At 34.2% G+C, this 25,289-nt stretch overlaps 1 protein-coding gene across 9 annotated transcripts in view; it reads left to right on the top strand.

Moving 5' to 3' along the window:
* LOC149182516 (protein VERNALIZATION 1-like) overlaps window positions 1–25,289 on the top strand; it is a 96,800-nt gene that overhangs the window by 21,789 nt on the left and 49,722 nt on the right. Inside the window, exon 1 of one of the 9 annotated variants that reach the window (XM_089418577.1) lies at window positions 22,930–23,202. The exons of 7 other annotated variants lie outside the window; for them this stretch is intronic. In XM_089418577.1, the coding sequence (XP_089274703.1) occupies window positions 23,054–23,202 (149 nt within the window). In that variant the 5' untranslated portion in view covers window positions 22,930–23,053. Of the gene's footprint in view, window positions 1–22,929; window positions 23,203–25,289 lie in introns of those variants that run through there. One more of the 9 variants, XM_089418578.1, reaches the window with a different exon arrangement.

The raw sequence follows: 25,289 nt of genomic DNA on the forward strand, positions 1-25,289 counted from the left end.
TCCCAAATGACAAGGCAATAGGGCCAGTAATTTGTTTCAATGGCCCCATTTCCAAAATTTCAAGAAACTGGAGATCTCCCAAGGACTCCGACAGCGTGCCCTTCATCTAGGTATCCAATATGAAGTCGCTCCCGGACAGCAGCCCCGGCAGCAGAGGCTCCATTACACACCCTGTTTGTCTATTGCAGGATACCCCCTGCCACTGGCAGCAGTTGGAGTCGTTCCATGACCTCAGGCGATCTGAAGTGTCATCGACAATCCCTGCCTGCCTTGAAGTGCAGCAGCGCCTGCAGGAAGTAGCGTAGCATCGAGCGAGGGCAAGCGTCGATCTACTGGGCTGCATCGTATACCGGTCTAATCAATTGGATGGGTAGGATTATTTTCATCGTCTAACACTTAAATCAAAGGCTCAGAAATGTACACGTAACCCAAGAGGAAAGTTGATTTCAAAGGGAAACGCCTTACGGCGTAAATATTGAAATCAAAGTATGAGGTGGTTTATATCCCATAACGAAGAGATATTTGTAATACCTTAACTAAGAGTTAATAACTTCACACATATTTTTATTAGGTTACTTGAAAAAACAAAATCAATTAATTAACATTCATTTGATTTTTTTTTTGTGTGCATCCTAAATAATACATTAATGTTATTCTTAAAGTGGTTTACTCTCTTACCTATTCATCCATGTTTAATATTATTTTAAGAATCATAAGAAATCACTAAATTTCACAAGTACACTTCATGCAAGGATGTATCTATAATGTTTTCTTCTCGTTTGTATTTTCTATAAAAAACAAGTCTTAATTTTCAATTATGGCTTCTCTATGACTGATTCGAAGCCAATAATGAATTTTTATTACACATTAATTCCATTGCAAATAGGGGAAAGCACTTCAATGACTTTATGATTCAAGGGGATTTTTAATCTTTTTTTTTTTACAGAGAATTCAAAATATTTTTCTAAGAAGAGTTGGTTCCTCAAAGAGTGGATTGTTAGGCCAGAATTTGTTTTTAATTTGCCATGTAACTCTCTAAATTGAACAAATTGTTGTAGTAGTTGTAGTTTAGGTGAATTCCCCCAAATTGGTCTGTTGATCCTATTTTAGAGGAGAGGAGCCACATTAGTGTAATATTAATATATTTTGGTTAATGAAAAAATGGATAGTGTGTGGTGTACATTGAAGCAATCTTTTCCTTACGAGAGCTTTGTCTACACCTTTTTGCAATTCTCCTATTTCTTTTCCTTGGAATATTAAGAACATGTGTTTCTGTTCAATTTGTTCAACTCAAGACCTCCAGTCACTAAGGTCACGTTAGAGTGTTGCAAAAGGTGGAGAAAGGAGAGGAGATACGTAAAGAAGTTCCTTAGAGGCATCGCAGAGATGAGATGGAAAGCCCAAGGGCTACAAGAAACCAAAGGGATGAACCACCAAATCAATGACTAAGTCCAATGGACCAACAATTAGTCAATGTAGCTTTCTTTTGTAAAGTTTGTCAGCTATTTTGTTATGGACACTTAATCCAGGAGATAATACCACAAAAAATGGTTTGAACCCCAAATCTAAGCAACCAAGAAGAGGACTTTTGGGCAGACTAAGCGTAGAGTGGATGTGGCTAATGGGAGCCACCAGAAGTCATACACTGGCAGGACAGATTGACAAATAGACCAGGACATGTCATCCTGTCGATAAGAACCAAAGGAAGAGTGCCACAGGTCTTCGCATCATAGTCAAGCATTTACTGAGAGGTTGATTTAGCAAAGAGGATCTAATATGTTGCACCAAAGGTTATCATTGGGATGGAAAGGAGTCGGTGGAGCCTACTCAACTGATCCCTAATTGACAGTATTAGTGAGAGAACCCAAGCCTACGCGTCAGGATCTAACGACTGTGGTAGGTTAGCAATTGATTTTAAAAGGTTTTTCACTATTTTTTGTTGGGATTTTACTCCTAAGTCATACATTCATAGTGTATGAGATCTAGGTGTTACTGCTTCGCTCCAAGGGCTATGTTGTGAAGATTTTTTTACTCTAGAGACTATAGAAGATAGCATGTACTAGGTGGTTTCAAGTTAGGCACCTATTGTTTAAGAAAGCGAATTCATAAGGGGCCGAATTTAGCAAATCTAAGTGCACATTTGCATTAGGTGGTATCAGAGCACACCCTATCTTTGTTCAAGAGAAAAGAAGCAATCATGTCACCTAGAGTTGACAAAGGTGTTGATGGAGGTGCTAAAAGAGGTGTAAGTGGAGAAAAAGGGTAAAGACTTGTTTCCAACATAGAAGTGTTGAGAGTGATGCGACAGTTGGAATCAATAATGGCAGAAATGGAGACTGGTCAACACAGAAATATTGATGCTAGAGATGAGAGTGTTCAGGAGAAGAAGAAACCATAGAAGAAGAAGTAGAAGAAATAGTAGAGGCCAAGGGTTTGAAGGCAGTTTTGGGTTCTTTCATGAAACCAAAACCATATTTATTCTCCTACATAGGAAGTATGCATCCGTAGGAATTGATCGATTGGATCATAGAGATGGACAAATTCTTTAATTATGAGGAAATGGATGAAGAAAAGAAGGTTAAGTTTGCAGTGAGCCAATTGAAGGGACATGCAACTATTTGGTGGGATGGTGTACAAATAGAGAGTAGAATAAAGAACAAACAAAAGATTAAAAGCTGGGACAAGATGGTAGAAAAACTCAGAGGGTAGTTTTTTCCAAAAGATTACCAGCTGACCTTGTTTAGAAGTAAGAAGAACCTCAGACAAAAACTGTTGATATTCATAGAATACACAAAGGAGTTCTACAAAGTAAACATTAGGGTTGGATATGTGGAAGAATCTACATAGAAGAATGAAAGGTATATCAATGGGCTCAGATTAGATATTCAAGATGAAATAAGTGTACTATATCAAAGGATAATAGAAGAGGCTTACCAGATGGCACTGAAATCAGAGGAGAACCTTGCAAGAAAACAAGATGGCACGGGGAAAAGTGTTGCTAGAGATATAGGAGAACAACAGAATAAATGGAGAGCCATTGCATGATTGGTGATTAGTATTTCCAGCCCACAGTGAAATAAAGAAGGTGATTCTAGAGGCCGAATATCCTTTTCGAGAGGACGAGGAAGAGGTGGGAGAGAGGTTTGATGCTACAGGTGTGGAAAAATTTGGCATATGGCATATGAATGTCCATAGAATAGAGAACTTGGCCAAAGTAGTGATGTTGTAGCTCCAATAGAAGAAGTAGGGTAGAGTTTCTTGAAACAGAAAAAGTGCCAGAGACAGGAGGGGCTCTAATGATGAAGAAGGTGTTGATCAAACAAGAGAAGGAAGCTATGGGGCCAGCAAAAAGGAAATCTTTGCTCAAGACTATTTTCAAAATCCAATGTAAGTGCTGCAAGGTTGTGTTTGATAGTGGGAACAAATTAATATAGTGTCTGCAGAAGTTGTAGAGAAGTTGAAATTGAGGGAGCAGAAGCACCAAACACCCTACAAGGTGTCTTGGGAACATAAAGGACATCAAAATTTAGTTAATGAACAGTGTCAGGATGAACTGCATATTGAAATGTATAGAGACATGATCGTATGTGATGTGATTCCCATGGATGTGTGTCACCTTTTCCTTGGAAGACCATGGCAATTTGAAAGGAGTGTAGTGCATGATGGCAAGAAGATTACATATAAATTCTAGAAGGATGGCATCAATCATAGCTTGTTACGATTGCAGGAGGAAAGAACTTCTGGGAGCAATGATTCAACGACATTGTTGATGAGTGGCAAGGAATTTCTAGAGTAGATGGAAAGAGAAGAGGTAAACTTTGCTACTATTTGTAAGCCTAGAGTAATTCCTTTCTTCTAGTACTATTTCTTATTTTCCTGTAGAGATTCAATAAATGTTGGAAGAATATCATGATGTTATATTAAATGATCTACAAAATGAATTGCCACTAGTTAGAAGTATCAGTCACCACAATGACATGATACCAAGAGATAGTTTTCCTAATAACGTTGCTTACTGCATGACACACAAAGAAAATGAGGATATCAAAAAGTAGTTGTAAGAGTTATTAGATAAATAACTGATCATGGAGAGTATTAGTGCATGCACAATACCTACAATGTTGATCTCTAAAAAGGATGGTGGATGACATATGTGTAGAGGTTAGAGAGTCTTGAACAAGATTACTATCAGGTATCATTTTTCCCTGCCATGTATTGATGATTTATTGGACTCCTTGAGTGTTGCATGGTGGTTTTCAAAATTTATCTAAAGAGAGGATACCATGAGATAAGAATTCAAGAGGGATATGAGTGGAAGACTGCATTAAATGTCTTTGAAGGTTTGTATGAGTGGATGGTCATGCCATTTTGTCTATCCAATACACTGAATACATTCATGAGGTTGATGAATGAAGTACTTAAAGAGTTCATAGGAAAATTTGTAATTATATACCTAGATGATATTGTAATTTATAGTAATTCTAAGTGTTGGCATTATGATACAGATGTTGTCCTTGATGGAAACTCACACAGATGGCAGTGCACAGTGCAACAGGTTCACAATAAAGGATTACAGATCAGACTCCAGAGATTGAAGAAAGAGAGGTATACGCTGGGTCACTTTGTCAAAGTAGCATATACACGCGGGAAGACAGAAAAAAAGAGCGTATACGTATACACGCACTTTGACAGAAAGAAAAGTGTGTATGGGATGGAAAATCAAGGTTTTGGTCCAAGGTATTTGGTCCATGGTATTGACCCTAGGTATTTGGTCCAAGGTATTGGTCCTAAGTGTTTTTGATCCAAGGTATTGACAAAGGGCCTAAAGCTATATAAGGAGGAGAAGATCATAAGGCAAAGGGAGAAAGCAATAAGATTGTAAAGGAATAATTCTATCTGAAGTATATTTTATGTTGTAGGGTTAGGTTTGGGACTAGATCTGAAATATTTATGTGCACCTTGAGTTCAATATTGGATCAGGATCATGAGACCTGAAATGACTTATTCTTGAAAGATCTGATATTGGTTGAGACTAAATCTGATGTTTTGTGTTATTTTATTCGTTATCTATCATGATCTAGGTTTGCCTAAAGTTTGGAATTGCAGCAAAGTTCTGACTCAATATTTGCAGATCTGTACGCAGGCTTGTCTCATCCAAAGAGCATATACATGCATTTTTTTTTATTTCAAGTAGCGTATACAAAAGAAAAGCTTTGTTTTTAGATCTAACTGATCTATCTGATCAAATTCTGTTGTTATACTACTGTCTATCAATGAAGTCTTCTTAGATCTGAATGTAAAACTGAATGCATAAGGGGGCTGGCATTTGATTGATTGATTGTATAAGTGAGAAGAAGTGATCTCTGTCCCTACCTATGTAAAGCTCTATAAGTTGACAGTAAATATTCTGTATATTGCTGGTTGGTACAGACTTGATTCAAAAGTTTATGTTTGCAGTAGTTTTGAAGGTATACGCATGTTTGATTAACGGAAGTGGAGTATACATGCAGTTTGGGTTTATCCAAGTAGCATATACACTCTAATGCATGATTTTTTAGGTTACAACTGGTTCCGAATGATGATGTAGGGTTCTGGGTTCAACATAGTGTTTTGGTGTCAATGATCTGGTTGTTCAGATTAATTAAATGTTGGTTGAAGCAGTTTAAGTTTAAAAAGTTTTTTGATGGGTCTAGTATGAAAATTGGATGAAACATGGCCTTCAGATTGTGGTGTTGTGATCCAGGAGTATCTAGTCTGAAAATTCATGAAACGTGGTCCCCGGTGGAAGAGTGGATTTTTCTATAGGTTGGCACCTACGTACTAGTAAACATATTGGCTAGTACAAGAGCTAGGGGGTTGTAGCTCCCTTCCAATAGAAGTTTGAGAATGAGAGAAGGTTGTAACCTTCTGCAGGTAGAAGCCTGCATACTGGTGTGAGTCTACACCAGTACAATATCGTAAACATATTTTTCTTATTATTAAAAGAAGACAGAGACGACAACAACAGGTGGTTTTCATCCATATTGGGTTTCCACATTAAATCTTGGTGTTCATGTGTGTTTCTTATGTGTGATGCTTTATTCTATTTTTACTGCATTGTCTAATAAGTTTCTGATGTACTGGTTTAATATCAACACATGATAAATTGTCTAAATCACAAGTTCTCTGTATATACATTGGTTTCCTTAATCATAGTTGCATGTACATGATAGTTCACTTCACTGAAGTAGTGTATATAAATTTGTTTGGAAAATAAAAGTATTGATCTGATAATACTGATTCACCCCCCTCTTAGTGTTATTTCCAACAATTGGTATCAGAGCAGGTCCCTCAGAAGAAGCTTGATCACTTGAAGGGAGATCCATCAAAATGAATAATCACGAAAGCATGGGATCCATCAGACCGCCAATCCTCAATGGCAGCAACTTTGTTTATTGAAAAATAAGAACCATGGCATATCTACACTCTCTTGGAACAAATGTGTGGGAAATTGTGGAAGGAGGATATACATTTCCAACAATGATTCCTACAGATGTGACAGGTAAAAAGCAATATGAAAATAATGCAAAAGCTTTCAATACTTTATTGGGAGGTTTGTCACAATCAGAGTTTGTCAAAGTCATGTAGCACAATTCAGCTAAAGACATATGGGACAAAATCATTCAGATTTAGCAAGGAGACTCTTAGGTAAAACGTGTTAAACTTCAAACTTTCAGAATTCAGTATGAAGCTATTAAGATGCATAGTGATGAGAGTACATAGCTAGTTACTTCTTACATATATATGAGGTTGTTAATTGTTTGAAGAATCTGGGTGAAGAAATAAAGGAAGTTACCTTAGTTGGGAAATTTTTTAGATCATTGTCTGCTAAATTTGAATCAAAAGTGTCTACCATAGAAGAAAAACAGGATCTGCAGAATATCACTATGACACAGTTTCATGGAATCCTAATTTCTTTTGAGATGAGAAAAGGAGGTCCATCAGATATGAGATAAACCGCATTTAAAGCTTCAGCAAAAGGAAAAGAAAAGGAATAACTCAATGAATCAGGACACATTTTAGAAGAAGAAGATGAGGTAAATTTTGTCAAGAAGCTTCAATGGGGTTCTGGAGGGTTTAGAGGTAAGCTACCTTTCAAATGCTTTGCTTGTGGAAGAGTCAGTCATTATGCTACCAGATGTCCTCATAAAGATAAATATGAGAACGGAAAGGAATATGCAAAAGGGAATAGGAGACAAGTTGTGAATAAAAGGAGTTACTATACTCAGGAAGATAGCGATCGTTTATCTAATAGTGATGAAGATGAAACTGGACAACATTACAGACTTCTCATGGCTTATGATAGCAATGACTTTTGGGATAGTTTAGAAGAGGATAGTGATGGTTTATCTAATAGTGATGGTTATAGACTTCTTATGGCTTATGACGATGATAATTTTTGGGATGCTTTAGAAGAGGAAAACTTTCATGAATAAATCACTAAACTCAAAATCTGTTTAGAAGAAAAGAATAGGATCATAGATACCTTGACATACCAACTTGCTGAAAAAGAAAAACACAATGAAAAACTAGAATGTGAAATTGTGGGTCTAAGAAAAGATCTTGACAAAACAAAATCTCTCAATCTTAGATTTGCTAAAGGATCAGAAAATTTAAATGAAATTATCAAAGTCTAGTGTTCTCCTCTGATAAAGACAGGTCTTCAATATACTGAAGAAGCATCTCAATCACAGAAGTCGTCAACCTCCACCAAAATTTATCTTGATGCAGCAAAGACCAGTGAACAGTATGACAATCGTCAGCAAAGGCATAAAGCTGATCACTAGGTAAATGATACTCAATTTACTCCAAGGATGAATATCAATAGAAGCCACAACCAACCCCAAGGAGATCATACTCAATTTACTCCAAAGATGAATATCAATAGAAACTACAATCAACATGTAAATAGATTTGATAGTCACAAAACTTCTTTAATGGGTAATGTTTTTCATGTCATAATTTTCGGCACAAAGCTTCTCAATGCGTTGCTTACAAAACCATCATGACTAGAGAAGCACGAAATCAAAGGAATGTAACAGTGATCAAGAGAAGTTCCTATAATAACTTTTCTCCTCTCGAAAATGAAATAGAATGCTCAATCTGTAACAACTTTGGTCATCAATAATCTGAATGCAGGAGCAAATTTCGGCAAACACCTCAAAAGGAGCAAACGCCATTAAATCCCAATATATAGTTAAGGATATAATCTCAAACGGAGAGATGTGGTATAGCCTTGTATGCAAAAAGACAAGAAAATCAGTGGTACATTGACCGTGGATGCTCCAAACACATGACAGGTGACAAAGAGAAAATTCACTCATATAAAGCCTTAGAAAAGGAAAAGAATGTATCATTTGGAAATGACACTCCAACTTTCATAAAAGGTAAAGGTTATGTTTTCTTGAAAGAAAAGGTTAAATCTGAAAATGTTATGAATGTAGATGGTCTAAAGCATAACCTGTTGAGTGTCAGTCAAATGTGCGATCAAGGAAATGAAGTGGTGTTTCGATCAAATGGATGTGTTGTTCGTGAGCATGATATAGGAGGGACCATGATCAAAGGTACAAGAACTCCAAAATACTTATACATACTCAAAGGAGGACAACAACAGTACTGTCTAAGAAAAAATGATGAAAATTGGCTGTGGCATAGAAGATTGGGACATCTAATCTTTTCTCAAATAAGAAAAGCATGCAGACTCAAGGCTGTTCATGATCTTCCAGATATCAACATCCCAAAAAATACAATATGCAAGCCATGTCAAATCAGTAAGCAAACTAGAGTTCACTTCATGGAAAAAGAAGGGTCAGCTAGTAAGCCTCTTGAACTTGTCCATACTGATTTATGTGGACCAACAAGGAAAAATTCACCTCATGGAGAAGATTACTTTATCTTGCTCATTGATGATTCTTCCAGAATGTGTTGGATAGGTCTTCTAAAGCATAAAGATGAAGCATTTGAAAATTTCCAAGCCATTAAAGCTTTGGTTGAAAATGAATTAGATCAAAAAATCAAATGCCTTAAATGTGATCGAGGAGGGGAATTTATATCGGAAGAATTTTTTGACTTTTGTGAACAACATGGAATAAAAAGGCAATTCTCCACCACAAGAACTACTCAGCAAATGGTGTGGTAGAAATAATGAAAAAAACAATTCAACAAATGGCTTGAGCTATACTAGATGAATCTGGAACTCCTGCAACCTTCTGGGGTGAAGCTGCATTTTCTGCCATGACTATTCTCAACAAATCAAATGTTCGGCTAAATAGCACTCAAACTCCACATGAACTTTGGTATCGTAAGACTCCTACTATAAAATACTTTAAAATTTTTGGAAGCAAATGTTTTATCAAAAGGAATGATGAAAAACTTGGTAAGTTTGAACCCACAGTAGATGAAGGCATTCTTCTTGGTTATTCTTCTAGAAGTAAAGGATATAGATGTTATAATAAAAGAATTGGGAAAATTGTTGAAAGCATTGATGTTGTAGTTAATGAAGCATGCAAAAATCCAAAATAGATAAAATCAACAGAAGATTATGACAATGAGGAAGATGGGGATTACTTTCCCACATCAAATCAAAATTATATTGAAGAAGAAACCAATGAAGCACCAGAAGAAGATATAATGGTAGAAGAATAGACTCTATCTAGGTATGTTTAGAAAAATCATCCAGAAACTCAAATTTTACAGGAAAATGAGGTATGTGTACAAAGAAGAAGAAGTATTACAGGGACCTCAAGCTATCTAGCATTACTATCCTCCACTATACCTAAAAATGCAAATGAAGCATGTAAATATGAATGTTGGGTCAAGGCCATGGATGAAGAACTTGAGAAAATTGAAAAGAATGATACTTGGGAATTAGTTCCTAAACCTCATGATAAAAATATTATAGGAACTAAATGTATATTCAGGAACAAGCTAAATGAAAATGGAGAAGTCATTAGAAACAAGGCTAGACTTATTTATAAAGGGAATGCTCAACAAGAAGGTATAGATTTTGAAGAAACTTTTGCACCTGTTGCCAAACTTGAAGCCATAAGGATGTTTCTTGCTCTTTCCAGCTTTTAGAAATTCAAAGTATACCAAATCGATGTAAAACCAGCCTTCTTTAATGGAGATTTAGAAGAAGAAGTTTATATTGAACAACCAGAAGGATTCATTCCTAGAAATGATGCAAAACTTGTATGCAGACTCAAAAAGGCTCTCTATGGTCTGAAACAGGCTCCAAGGTGAAGTATGTGCCTGGACTGAAGAAGAATTTGTTATCGATCATGATGTTGGAGAACAAATGCTACGATGTTGTCTTCGGTAAGGGAAAGGTTTCCCTTAGACACATCACCATGGGATAGGTGAAACAGATCGGTTCATGAGGTAAGAACCTGTATTCTCTTGAGGTTCAAGATGCATGAAAAGCCTTGAGGAGCAAGGAAAATGTTAGAGATTTGGTGGTTGAGAGGGAGAGTAAATTACCTCTCAACATACAACCCTAGAAGAAGTATCAGACAATTGTGGAGCCACAATTGGAGATGTTGAGAGGAGACCAAGTCGAGGCATCCACTCATGCAGAGACCTCTAGTAGGGGGGAATTTCGAGCCAAGTCAGCAGAGGGATCACATGCAACCATACCTTCGAGTGTGAGGTGGGGCGATGTGAAGTGATAGTCTCAAGAAATCTAAAATTGGGCAAGGTCTGTTGATAGGTTTTATCTCATGGATCCTTGCTACGACAGCCCAAAGTACATAGTAGCAGGAGGAATTAGTGGGATTGATGCAGTCAGAGATCAAAGTGGAAAAGGCTAGAGTAGTCAGATACTGAAGAGCACAGAGAAGGATTAACAACAGTGCAGAAAGTCAGAATCAACAGAAGCGCAGAGTTTTCAGTCGACAGAGGCAATAGCAGTCAGAGACTTTGATGACAGAGGCATCATTCTGATTCAGGTTGGATGTTTTTTTGTTTCTGGAGATTGCTCGAGCAACAACACTAGAAAGAAGTGTTGCATGTAGAACATTCCAAAGGTTCAGGATTGGGATCGAGTTGAATTCCTTTCTTGTTGAGAGGGAGTGTTAAAAATAGCAACAAGAAATGATAAAAATAGAATCCAGTATATTCCAATTTTAATTTGTCCTTGAATTGAAATTGAGAATTAAAATTCGAATTTAGTCTCACTAGCTGCTTGAAAAATAATCAATTAATTCATCTTGAGTTAATTAGTTGGAGAAATTCAAGCTAGAAGTCTTTGTGAAGTCATGCAATAGTTATCCCTTAAATTAAGAAGATTATCCCTTAATTAAGGAGATAAGACTGAGTTGTATTTCAGTTGTAATTAGTTAGCTCCTTTTACTGAGTTAAGTCCAGTTAAATTAGTTCCAAACTGTTTGAGGAACTAATTGTGAGTTCAGTCAGTTAATCCATGCATGCATCCAACTAGTGTACTCCAGATAACTGAAGATTCTCTCATCAGTAACTCATGCATGTCTATTCAGAGAAATACCCAGTTGAGCTAAATGTCAAAGACAGGTTACTGTCAGTTGCGTGAGTTTTCCTGTAAAGGAAACTCATCCATGTAGAAGGAACAAGGTTCCTTAAGGATTGCGCAGTTTTATAGGTTGTGAGATTAGTGTGAGTGATTAGTGTTACACTTGGTAATAGTAGGATCACCTAGGAGAAACAACGCAAGGAAATAGGAGGCTTGGAGGGCTGAGGAGAAGGTTTCTGAGAAGCCTTATTTTCCTATGAGCATCCAGGAGGATTGTACTAAGAGCTGGCTAGTTGTGAGAGCTAAGGCTTTGTGTAATCTTGATGTATTTCCACCTTGTACGATAATAGAGATAGCAGGGTTTTTGGCTGAGGCTTTGCCCAGAGTATTCTTCTGTGTTTCATGTGCATTGATTCTTCTTTTGGTTATATGTGTTCCGCTTGATCTTGCTCAAATCTATTAAGCTTCCGCAATTTTGATAGTATAAGTAGATTAAAGTATTTTGCTTTAGTTATATTGAATTATCAGGTTAATCTACAGATATAATTTCTACACTCCTTTTTGTACCTATAAATCATATACATTGTTAAAGTCCATATAAAAGAGTATACATTCACTCGAGTACATCACTAACCAACTACTATATTTATTGATTCTCTAGGAACCTCCTTCTCATGCATGGTTAATGAACCATTCATCCATGGAAACTTTATATACATGTACCCATTACTCCACTTGCATCATCTCCATCAGGTCATCATCTTAATTCTCTCCTATTTTCAACTTACCCATAAAACGATTCTACTACATCACTAAACTAGATACCAACTTCGTGTATGCCAAAAGTGTGTATTAAGTTGATTAGTAGAAAACACTACACAAATTTTTTTGTTAATATTTCAATATATATATGATGGTCCAACAATGTTTTTGGCAGGCTTTATCATTTTTATGTGCCTTCCTAGCATAAATAATTGATGGAGAATTTTATAAATAAATGACCTTGAAGTTTATTCTTCAGCTCGGTATGAGAAAGATGTGTAATTCATTTAATTCTTAATATTAATAGTTAAAAAATTCAATATATGTGATAAATTAAATATCTCACAATGAAACACTAACTGATATTGACATGTATTTGAAAATATATTAATATTATAAAAGCATTTTAATATGGACAATATTCATGAATAAAATATTCCAATGCCTATATTAAGTAAAATCTTTTAATTTTAAACTATGCATATATGTATGTATTATATAAAGTAACTGAAAATAAATAAATAAATAAATAAATAAAATAAAAAATAAAAAATAAAATAAAATGAAATAAAAAATAAAATAAAATAAAAATAATAAAAAATAAAATAAAATAAAATTAAAAATAACAAAAAAATAACAAAAAACAAAAAAACAAAAATAAAAAATTGAAAATAAAAAAATTAAAATTAAAAAAATTAAAAAAATTAAAAATAAATTAAAAATAAATAAATAAATAAATAAAAACAAAAATTAATAAAAAATATAAATAAATAAAAAATAAAAAATATAAATAAATAAAAATAAATAAATAAATAAAATAAAAATTGGTGGTTAAATCATTTAAAAACATTTCAAGTACTCTTATTATTTTATAGTTTGCCCATTTTCCATCTATCCTTTTCTATCAATTTTGTTTAAAACCTAGCAAAGATTTGTTGGAATTACAAGTTTAACTTTTGCACTCTCGCATGTAAAGGTGACTTTCAAAGTAATATTTCCATTTACCTATTCAAAAGTAAAATTTAAATAATGAAACAATACACATGGTATATATATTAACAATATAAATCCATTTTAATCATTGATTTATTAAGTGCAAAGAGATTAAAATTGTTGAGGTGCAAACCTATTTCAAGTTTTGCACTCTAACATAGGATTGGACCTCAAGAGATTTGATCACTCTTAACCCTTTATAGATTAATATGTTTTTGTACAGATGTCATATTTAGAGATTCATTATTGATTATTACTTGTCGTAATCAGAATGGCTTTATACATTGTAATATAAATGAGATCTATATTTTTTTTTATGTACTAAATATAACATTCATAGTTAACATTGGAAAAATCATTAAAAAAAACATTTCAATATTAGGATAGTTCAATTGGAATGGCTGAGAGTACTTTAGTTTTAAAAGAATATATTGATTATAAATAATATAATTGAATTTTCATTTTGAAAAATTATTTTTATATCAATCTTATTAGAGTATCATTGGGAAATCCTTCACACATCCTTTTCAAAAAAGATATTTTCTAAATTACGAAAATAGTGTGGATAAAAGTATTATAACCTAGTATAAAGGAGATGTGGTAAAATTATTTTTCTCTCCCTCACTACCATAAACAAAATATTTCAATGTACATGCTAAGTGAATTAAATTTATATCAAGTTTAGAGAAAGGTTAAGTAATTAGAGTAATAAGATAAAAAGTTTATATTTTCACTTTTTGTTGTGAGGAAGTTGTTAACTGGTTTATTTCAATATCAAACTTAAATATATGTTGATATAGAAATGGTTTATCATATATATATATATATTAAAAAAGATTGCGGAAAACACCCAAGGGAATTAGATGATCAATCTGATCATAAGTTGTTGATATATCAAAACTGCTACTAACTACCCTACCGAAAATACATCACAGATCATGTCTACCAGGAGTACCCTTATTAACCTAGTAGTATATATCCGACAAAATTGGAACAAAATCCAAATACAATTAAATCCGTCCATATCCAAACTACTTAGAAGGGTCTATAGGTCGATAGAGCTTGAAGTCCCACACTGGCTCCATCGTTGGACGGTATGTGTTTGCTACCTAGAGCCTTAGATTTTCCATTATGTTGTATAGGGCATCCACCTCATCTTCTAAACAAGAAACTCTTTGCTGATGAGATTCAATGAGGTCCAGAGCAACACTCTTAGAAGCACGTTATTGATATACCATGACATGCAAGCGATAAATTTCTTTCTTAACCCTGTATGTTCCTTCCTGCATCAAGTACATATTGATGAGGCATAGGCGTCACAATTGGAGTAACTTGGCTCCATTTGAGGGACACTTAGAATTCAACAACAAGAATAATATAGAGGGTCAATTGAAAGATTTGATTTGAGTGGGAATTTTCCAAACTACAGAGGGTGGTTTCCAGAGACCCTAAACCCCCATATAGAAACTTTTAACCTTGTTAAGACAATCGGGTCCCAAACACACTATCCACTGGCCTTTTTTTTGCGAACCCCTATCATTTCCACTATAGAGAAATACACTTACAATTTGAATTGAACTGAGGAAAACACCCGAATTGAGAAAACTTGAAACATTTACCTTCGCACCAAAAAGAGAAAGGCACCAAGATATCCAACTGCATTGATGTTTTAGCCATGGACTCAACTCTGCACTAGAAGGGAAGCAGACTGCATGAAGCTCATCACTGAGCATCCAATAGTTTCTTCTACTCAACGCCACTCTATTAACCGAAAAAATCATCCAATAGTTCCTTGGCGAGATATTGAACCCAAGTTCTAGATGAACACAACCTGTGAAGGCTTGAGTGAGTTCAACACTCAATTTAACTACATAGACGACCAAATACCACACAAGGGCCTTTAATTTTCCATGATTTATTTTGGCATCCTACGATGCCATCATCATCACTACAATAACTAAACTGACTCCTACCGCATCATACATCATCTCAATATCGCTCTACAATTGAATTCAAGTGATGGAAAAATTCCACACAAGGTCCATGAGATGTTTTTGCAATATTTCACAATGTCAAGATACCATCATCATCACTGAGCCATCTGAATGGGCGTTTGTCACATATTTCATTTTCTCAAACTCGCATGCAGGTATGATCCCTACATGTGCCATTAATGGAAGCACGCTAGAAGAGAGAGGTTTGGGGCTTGAAATGTGAAATTGCATATGGGGAAGGATAACAAAATCAGAAGAATGCATGGGCGGGACAACTACATGTAGACTGAGCTAATATGCTACCATGATGGGATGGCAAGTGAATTTCCATGATGTCATTGACTTGAGAGAAGGGAGGTGGTGTGACATCATGGCGCATGAAAAAGCGAAGGGGAAATTGAAAAGGGGCGGATAAGGGAGTGAACAGAAGAAATAGGGAAGGGGAGGGATAGGAGTAGGACCATATAGATCATTAGGCACAAAAATATTAGGGGGCAAGGGAGGGCCAATATAGGGTTGCAAGAAAACCATGAACGTCCTAAGGAACATATGCAAAAAAACCAATGATATCTATTTTAGTTTTTCCTTCAGCCAATAGAAAAGCCTTATTGGCAAGGAGATCCTCTTCCGAGTTTAGAGATCGAAGAATGTGGAAGGGAAAGAAGGATGAGAAGGTCTGAAGAATGCTTTTTATTCTACAAAACAATCATTTTTGCACATTGTCTTTAAGAGGAGAGCACATTTTCAAACACCAGATAATGAGGAGGGAGTCTCCTATCTTTGACTCCTCTTGAGAGAGCTATTATCAAACCCATGAGAAACTCATACATTTAAACCTAGTTATTGGATTTGCCACCTAAAACCCACGAGAATTTATCCATAATTATTCGTTTGGGATTTCTAATGCATAATTTTTCCTTCAGGATTTATAAGAATCCCTCCCTCTCATGCCATCCCTAAAATAATATATAATTTAATGTTACTAATAATAAAACATTTTAATACCCAAAGGGAAGAAGTAATTGTAAGTAAAATAATTCAATTAACATGCAACAATAATAATATAATGCATTCAATTATTAATATAAAACTAATCTGGCATTTAAAAATATTAATAAAAATCAATTTGAATTGTAAGTAACATATTTTAATATGGAAAATTAAGTAATATTAAGGTGTTCTTTAAAATATATTAATAAAAAAACATTAACATGACCCAAGTTTATAAATAAATTATTTCAATGCCCATATGTTTGTGTCCATCTTAACCATGAATTTATCAAAGATCAAATCTCTTGAAGTACAAATGTATCTTTTGTAATGCAATGTTTTTTTTAATTTTCACACTTAAAAGAGGTTTACTCATTAAGAAATTTTATCCCTCTTTGTATTCTTCAAAATGGATAAAAAAATTTAATACTCTAAATACAAAAAAATATTGATTACTAGTGGATGGCATATTTATTTTTCTAATAGGGCTTCAAAAAATTTGATTTCAATTATCAATAATTATTAAGTGGATGATATGGATTTAACTTCCATGGAATATTGTAGAATATTATACACAAATGAAAGGTTGAGATTTATCTCCAAAGTAGTGAGGCTATTTTTTCTCTTTTAATTAAATTGATTAATTAAAAAAAATTGTCCTATGAGCAAGTATTATATGAAATACATTATTGTTTTTTTGGGTGTTATTGATAACCATGGTATTGTCCCATATTACTATAACAAAGTATATTTACACATTAAGACTCTTCATGGTAAAGGGGTAAATGTCCATGGATAAGAATCATATTCAATATTATGTTTAACTTATATATTAGTTGTTTTTATAGTTATTAATAAGAATAATTATAATGATAATTTTCTTAGTTCTAAGATGTTTTCAATATTAATAACGTGAGATTTATTATGAATTAAATGTTTTGATCTTTATAAAAGAAAAGTAAAGTAATCGAGCCCTTTGCAAAAAGCACTCAAACAAGTCTCCTCCACAAGCACGTGGCAACGAGAAGTCCAAAGGAAAAGTCATTGATGATTCTACCTTATATATTCCCACATCCACACCTCTCACCTGGTCATCTGATCTTTATGTGAAAGAATTGTTAAATGCAAAAAAAAGGTTGGAGGTTTTAGAAGCTAAAGGGCAGGAAAGAGATCATAAAATTCATATAATAATGGTTGAGAACAAGGCGTTATCAGAAAGAAATAAAGTTTTAAAAGAACAAGTGGCATTGCTACAGGAAGCTCTCCTAATAGGGAAGATAGAATGGCAATACATGAAGGCAGATGTGAAAAACATAAAGAAATCCGTAGTGGAAAGTAGAGAGGTGGTGAATGTGAAATCATCTTAGGATAAAGGGAAAATGATTGCCCAAATAAACAACCATGAAGAGAGCACAAGAGAAGTAACGAAAGGAGATTCCACCAAAGTTTCCAAAACTTGGGCTCAAGTTATTAGTAATTCTACTGATAAGGAGAAACAAATATTCAGGTTGACAACATGCATGATAGTGAAGGCAAGGAAAGACAAAATAGGGCAACAAACATAATTATTAAAGGGGTGAAAGACTATGGGAAAAATGAATGTACTCTTGACCTTGCAAGAGAATTCTTGAAAGACAAGTTGCTATGGCAAGGACAAATATGTCAAGCATGGAGGGTGGATAAGTTTAACGGGGGGAGAGCTAGGCCCATAAAAGTCATTATGCCTAGCAAGAAACATCTCTTTAGGGGTTCTCGTTTTTTCCTAGAAGAAGATTTAACTGCAAAACAACAAGAAGAAAGAAGGTAGGAAATCCTAAAGGTTAGGGCAGCAAGAGATGAAGGAAAGAGAGCATGGATTTGTAAAGGCAAAGTTGTGATAGCGCAATTTGGACCCCCTTCCAGAACAGAGCAGCAAGATGGTAATAAAGAAGAGGCAACAAAGTCTTCAACAAGAAATCGGAAAGCAAGGTCGGTATGGAAAAACGCGGACAAAGACTCAAACGTGAGTCTTGCATGTCAAAATAAATAACAATAGATTCATACCCAAGTTTCCTTAAGATTATTTTGTTGGAACTGCAGAGGTTACCCATGGAGATGAGGACCTGGGTTAGGGCCTATTGCGGAAAATAGAGACATAATTTGCCTCATAGAAACACATTAGCATGAAGGGTGCAAGACACCTTTGTTTGAAGGATACTAGAAGATGGCAGTGTGGAACAAGGTAGCAGGGAATGGTAAAGGGCACGGGGGTATCATGGTTTTAGTAAGGGAGAAATAAGGTTGTCTTATTTAGTTAGAAAAAGAAGACTCAAATAAGCAATTCATTTTGTTTAAAATATCAGAAAATGGAAACCACATCAGAATTGCAGCATGCTATTTTGCGCCACAAGTTTTAAAAATCTACAAAGGTAGAGGGCTTGGCAACAAAGATCTATTTGCACCTTTAAGAGCGGATATTGCAACATATTAACAGCTAGGTGAAGTCCTTATAGTGGGTGATTTCAATGCTAGGACTACAAGTGAGCAAGCTAGCATTCTTTGTTGTCAACATGATTGTGACCCTATTTGGCTTACAGAAGAAAGTAATCATCAGTGGGAAAGAATTTCAAAAGAAAAGGGTTGCAATCTCTTTGGTGAATAATTGTTTACTCTATGTGCAGCCTTTGATTTAGTCATTTGTAATGGCTTGACTAGATGGGCAAAGTCTAGTAATTTCACTTGCAATACTTACAATGGAGCAAGTGTGGTAGATTATGTAATTTGATTGCATCGTTTGTGTCAGAAAATGGAAGAATTTTTGGTTGGAGATCAGATGTGGGATTTGAAATCAGATCACAAGCCCATTTATTTATGTTTCTCTTGGATTGGAAAAAAAAAATTAGAGTCAAAAATTCAGTATGTCCAACAAAATCTCCCACAGGGCAGAATTCTTTCGACGTCAAAAAATTGTAATACCTTCAAAATGATGCTAGAGAGGCTCTTTGAGAAGTAGAAAATTACAATTCACAGCCTTTATAGTCATGAATTAACACATCTAATTCATGCGCACTTGCAAAGTGCAAAAGAACAAAAGTTAAGAAGTCTGAAAGAAATTTATTTCCAGTTAATGCTTTGTTTGATGAGGAATGCAAAAAGGCAAGGAGAATGTGGAAACAGTGAAACAAGGATAACATAAAGCTCAAATCATACAAGGAGTTATTAAGCAAGAAAAAGGATGATTTCATGGTTTCAAGGAGGGAAGAACTAATGTTCCTTGGGAAAAATAATCCCAAATTATTTTGGAAGGAGCTCCAACCGAAAAAGATACAAATTGGAAATAATATTACAACTCCTAAATGGTTTGACCATGCAAGACAACTCTATGAGTAGGTTCCCATGGTTGACCCTCCCCCTTGGTCAACATTGATACTGAACTCTTCACGGTACAAGAGGTAGAGATGGGTATCAAGAAGTTGGATGTTCGAAAAGCAAAAGACTGAGTTGAACTCCAAGAAGAATATCTAAAGTGGGGCTCAAACATTCTTGCACCTCACATTACAAAAATCTTCAACAACATCATACAACAAGAGCTCCCCACAGATTGGTCAACTAGTCTGGCAATACCTCTTTTCAAGAGCGGTGACATCAATAATCCCTCCAATTATGGGACCATCATGATAAACCCTTTGTTTGCAAAGCTATTTGGAAGCATGCTAGAAAACAAAATTAGCAAGTGGGCAGAAGAAAGTCATAAAAATTCCACAGTTGATCGTTGCATAACTTTAAGGCACATCATTGAAAAAGTTTGGGAGAAAAAGAAAGAAGTCTTTTGTTGCTTTGTTGATTTCAGAAAAGCGTTTGACTTGGTTCCTAGGGATAAAATTTTCCAGAGAATGGAGGAACTTGGGGTTCCTAAACATTTGAGAGCAGTTGTGCATGGGCTGTATGAAGATGTGAAAGTCAAAATTAGAACTTTAGCAGGCATTTTTGAAAGTTTTAGAAGCGATATTGGGGTCAAGCAAGGTTGCCCACTATCTCCTACCCTTCTTGTTTTATATATCGACAAGCTTGAGGAGTGGTTAAATTCGCAAGGCGGTGATGGTATCTATTTGTGCAAGTTTGTTATAAGGATTCTTTTGTATGCAGATGACCTTATTCTGATTACTAAATCGGCTCTTGGTTTGCAAGAGCACTTACTATCCCTTGAGCATTTTTGTAGAAGTGTGGGGATGCAAGTCAATATCAACAAAATGAAAGTAGTTGTCTTCTCTAAGAAAAGAAAACATAACCAACATAAGTTCTACTTTGAAGGCAACATTCTGGAAGAAATTGCGGATTACAAATACCTCGCGATTGACTTCAGCAAAAATCTAAGCTGGAATGGTTGTAGAAAGAAAAGAACTTTGGGAAGTTGGAAACCATTTTATGCTTTTCAAAATAGGTGTAGAGAGGTAGAGTTATGGGACTAGAAGACCACTCAAACTCTTTTTGGGCTTCTAGTGATTTCGATGATTCTCTATGGCTGTGAACTCTGGGCTAGCAGTACCTCCGACATGTAGCGGAGACAAATTGAGAAAATTCAGAAGCGTTTGATTACAAACAAATTTAAGATTAAAAGTGCAATTCCCTATGATATCTTGTTAAGTGAAACAGGGACTGCTCCTATTGAAGCAATTGCCATTGTGCGAATCATAAGGTATTTAAAAAAGATTGAGCAAATGGAAGAGGGTAGATGGCCCAAGGTTGTCTTTAATGATAGATTGTGCAAGAGCAAAAAAACGTGGATGCAACAAAATAACAAATGGTTTAGTAAATGGGGTATTTACTTGAATGCGTGTCCCATAAACAACAAAGAGATAAAAGCTTTTGTTATGGAAAAGTTCCACCAACGTACTTGGGATAAGGAGCTAGGAAGAAAGAAAAATTACTATATTTAAGTGTTTAATCCCACTCATAATCATCAACCAAAAGCATACATAGAGGCCAATATCTCTTGAAGAGCCAAAATTCTTATTGCTCATTTAAGGACTAATTCTCATCAACTCCATTGTGAAACAGGGCGCTGGAAAAGGCCAAAGGAAGTGTGGGAGGAAAGGGTATGCATTTTTGGTTCTTCCGGAAAAGTGGAAACAGAGAAACATTTCATTCTAGAATGTGAGGTCTTAAGGACTAATTCTCATCAACTTCGTTGTGAAACGGGGCACTGGAAAAGGCCAAAGGAAGTGTGGGAGGAAAGGATATGCATTTTTTGTTCTTTCGGAAAAGTGGAAACAGAGAAACATTTCATTTTAGAATGTGAGGCCTTCAAAGACAACACAGAAAGTTATGCAAAATATGCTGCCAGCTAGCTCTTGGGATAATCTATTTAGCGAGGGGTTTGTCGAGAAGTTGGGAGCATTTATTCTGAAGCTTCACAGGAAAAGGGCCGAATACATCAAGAAGATGAAGAAGCAATCTGTCCCATAGGCTACCTTTAGCCTCGTGGACATTAAAATAATTTCTTTCTTCTTTCTTTCTTTCTTTCTATAGAAATTGATACTTATGAGTGTTTACCAATCATTTAGTTTATATGACTACCCTAATAAATAACATATTTAATTTTTTTTTTTAATTTTTTTTTTTTTTATATTAACTTTATTTATATTAAAATAATGAGAAAAAAACAAAAAGAAAAAATACTCTTTATATATATTTTATTCTGATGAAAATGTTTTAATATTTACTATAAATAAAATATTTAAATCCATAATATTAAAATATAATTTAGTATATAAAATAATAAGGAAAAACAAAACATATAAAATATTTTAATAGTGCATGATTTTTATAATGTAATGTAGATGTGTACATGTTTTACTAATCAACATAAAATTACGGTAGGCTTTTATGTTATAATATATAAAATGACAAAACCCTATGCAGGATTTTAATTTAAAACATGAGAATAAAGGTAAATAAAAGATAAAATTAAATAAATTTATTAATATTGGATTCCAGAAATCTTTAAGAATAAATTTACACCACCATAAATCCGTTAACTGCCTCGATAGCTGCTAGAACTTACCTTCACACCAAGGGCATCATATTGAAGTCCACCATAAATGATAGCATTGAAGTCTACCATAAAAGATAGCTCCATCCATCATTGTAATCGTAAAGGAAACTTTCGTGACATGGGAAAGTACTCGAAAAACTAAAAATGAGCGTGGTTTGAGGTTCATCCTTTCCAGCCACTTAACGTTGCTATTAAACGTCTTGATACCATGAACGCGTGGTTTGAGGTTCATCCTTTCCAGCCGCTTAACGTTGCCATTAAACGTCTTCATACCATGAACGCGTGGTTTGAGGTTCATCCTTTCCAGCCGCTTAACGTTGCTATTAAACGTCTTCATACCATGAACGCGTGGTTTGAGGTTGATCATTTCCAGCCGCTTAACATTACTATTAAACGTCTTGATACCATGAACGCGTGGTTTGAGGTTAAGCTTTTCCAGCCGCTTAACATTACTATGGAACGTCTTGATACCATGAACGCTTAGGTTCACTTTTTCCACATAGAAAAGCGGACATACCTCAAGGGTCCTTAGATTCTCTCCGACCGAAAAATATTTGATACTTAGCTTTTCCAGGCAACGTCGCTTTCGGCGATGAAGGACAGCGATTAGATTTTGATTCTTCGTACGGACGGCCAGGTTCTAACTCGAGATTTGAACGGAGCGGGTTACTTGCAATGAACAAATCCACCGTGGAGTTACAATAAAAAGATTCAAACTGAGAAAGAAAGGAGTGGAAATGAGAAAGAAGGTTTTTGATGAAACGCATTCAAAACCCTAGAAGCCGCAAACGCAAGAACCAATCGCTGAGGAATGCATTTGAGCTTTTTGTTCTCTGTGATGCTGAAGTCGCGGTTATCGTCTTTTCTGAAACCGGCGCGTTTCACGAATTTGCAAGCCACAACGAGTAAGTCGTTCACCCCTTGCGATCACTTTCACTCATCGAGTAAGTCAGTATTTATCAGACAATTCCACCCCGCAAAGCATATTAAAATGGTTAGGTCTATAGATCCGTTTTATCACCACAGTTGAGCATATCGGGCCATGTCACAAAAGGTATCAGAAATGGGTAAATTCGTTACGGTTTGCTGATAAAGTTAAGGGTAGCTAGAGTTCAGATACTTCTAGCAATTTTTGTAAAAGAGTGACTTGTGATTTGTGTGACTTGTAAATTGAAGCGTCTGAAGTTGAAAATAAATAAATTGGGTGATTTGTGTGCTGTTCCTCTTCAGCGTTTTAGATAGAATGAGTTGTGAATAACAAAATGGGATTCACAAATAAAATGGGAATATCTGCGAATTGACTTCCATAGGACACTACTCGTTCTATGTATTTAGCCTCTGTGATAGAAACAGTTACAAATAGCAAAACATCGTGAAGAAATGATTATTATCTCCATTTTATCTTCCATTTCATTTGACATCATCGAATAGCTAATTAAACGTTAAGCGATCACATTGGAAAGCAAGGGCAATAAAATTTCTTCCTTTGAATGTTGGAAAACACCAGATATTGAATTATTACCAGAAATTCAGAGAAACCATCCATTAGGGCGCCATAGGTTGTGTGGAATGACAAAATTAGGTATTTCAACCCTTCCTCTCTAGGTTTTTTAACATTTGTTTAGAAAAGTTCACCTGTGCATTCCGCACAAAAGTTGTAATCTTATTATTAGAAGTTCTTGGCATTACTTTATAATATTTTTATCTGCCCTTCCTTTAAAATAGTTGTCATATGAATTGCATCATTCTTATTATAGATTCCTTTAATATAATTGTCATAAGAATGGTAGCATTGTTAATATATTTTGTTCACGGTAACTGAGAATATTTGTATCTTCCATTCCCTTAACATGGTCGTCATTTTTTCTTCTGCTATCTTTAGTTAGTTATTTTTCCTCTAAAAATTTGTGAGACTTAACTTCTTATTCCTCTGCATACTTGTTATTATGCTTTAGAAACTTCTTATTATCCCTTACAAAATATCAACAAATTTCTTTCAAAACAAATTGACAATCTCATCCTTCTATCATTGATATTGTAATGATATTATTTTATTTTAGATAAATCTTTTTTGAAATTAGTATACTAATTTTAATATATTTATATTTTAATTTATCAATTTAAATTAACTATTATTATTTTTTAAATAAGACCTTGTTTTTTATGAAAGGCAGGGACAAAAAGTGTAAATAATAATATTAGAGAAGAATGTAGAGGTTGGATTTGTTACTATGTTTTGGAAGCTTTTTATTGTCCCTCAAAATATCACCAAATTTCTTTTCAAGCAAATTGACAATTTCATCCTTTTATCATTGATATTATACTGATATTATTTTACTTTCGATAAATCTTTTTGAAATTCATATATTTATTCTAATATATTTATATTTTAATTTATAAATTTAAATGAATTATTAATATTTTTTAAATAAGAGCTGATCGAAATCTTTTTGAAATTCATACATTTATTTTAATATATTTATATTTTAATTTATAAATTTAAATTAATTATTAATATTTTTTAAATAAGACCGGATCGAGCTTTTTGAAATTCATATATTTATTTTAATATATTTATATTTTAATTTATAAATCTAAATTAAATATTAATATTTTTTAAATAAGACCTGATTGTCCTTGAAGAACAAGGACAAAAAGTGTAAATAATAATATTGGAGAAGAATGTAGGCGTTGGATTTGAATGTAAACTTAAAGTACTAATGGATTTTACGTTATAATAATAAGAAATATGTTATGAATAATCATATATATATAATATTACTAGATTAATTTATATAAGTTAATTATTTTATATCGATATTAGAATGAAAATAATGATAATAGTTATTTTAATTTCTCAATTATATAATGGTATTAATTTTGTTAACTATCTACCACATTTAATTATAATTAAAAAATATTATTATAATTTATAATGAATAAAAAAAATATTAAACTTTAAATGAATAAATATTTATAGGTTAATAAGTTG

The sequence above is a fragment of the Pinus tabuliformis genome, chromosome 3_2 (genome assembly GCF_031772625.1).
Source record: "Pinus tabuliformis cultivar Carrire ecotype Pingquan chromosome 3_2, CPIR1, whole genome shotgun sequence".
Taxonomy (NCBI): Eukaryota; Viridiplantae; Streptophyta; class Pinopsida; order Pinales; family Pinaceae; genus Pinus; species Pinus tabuliformis.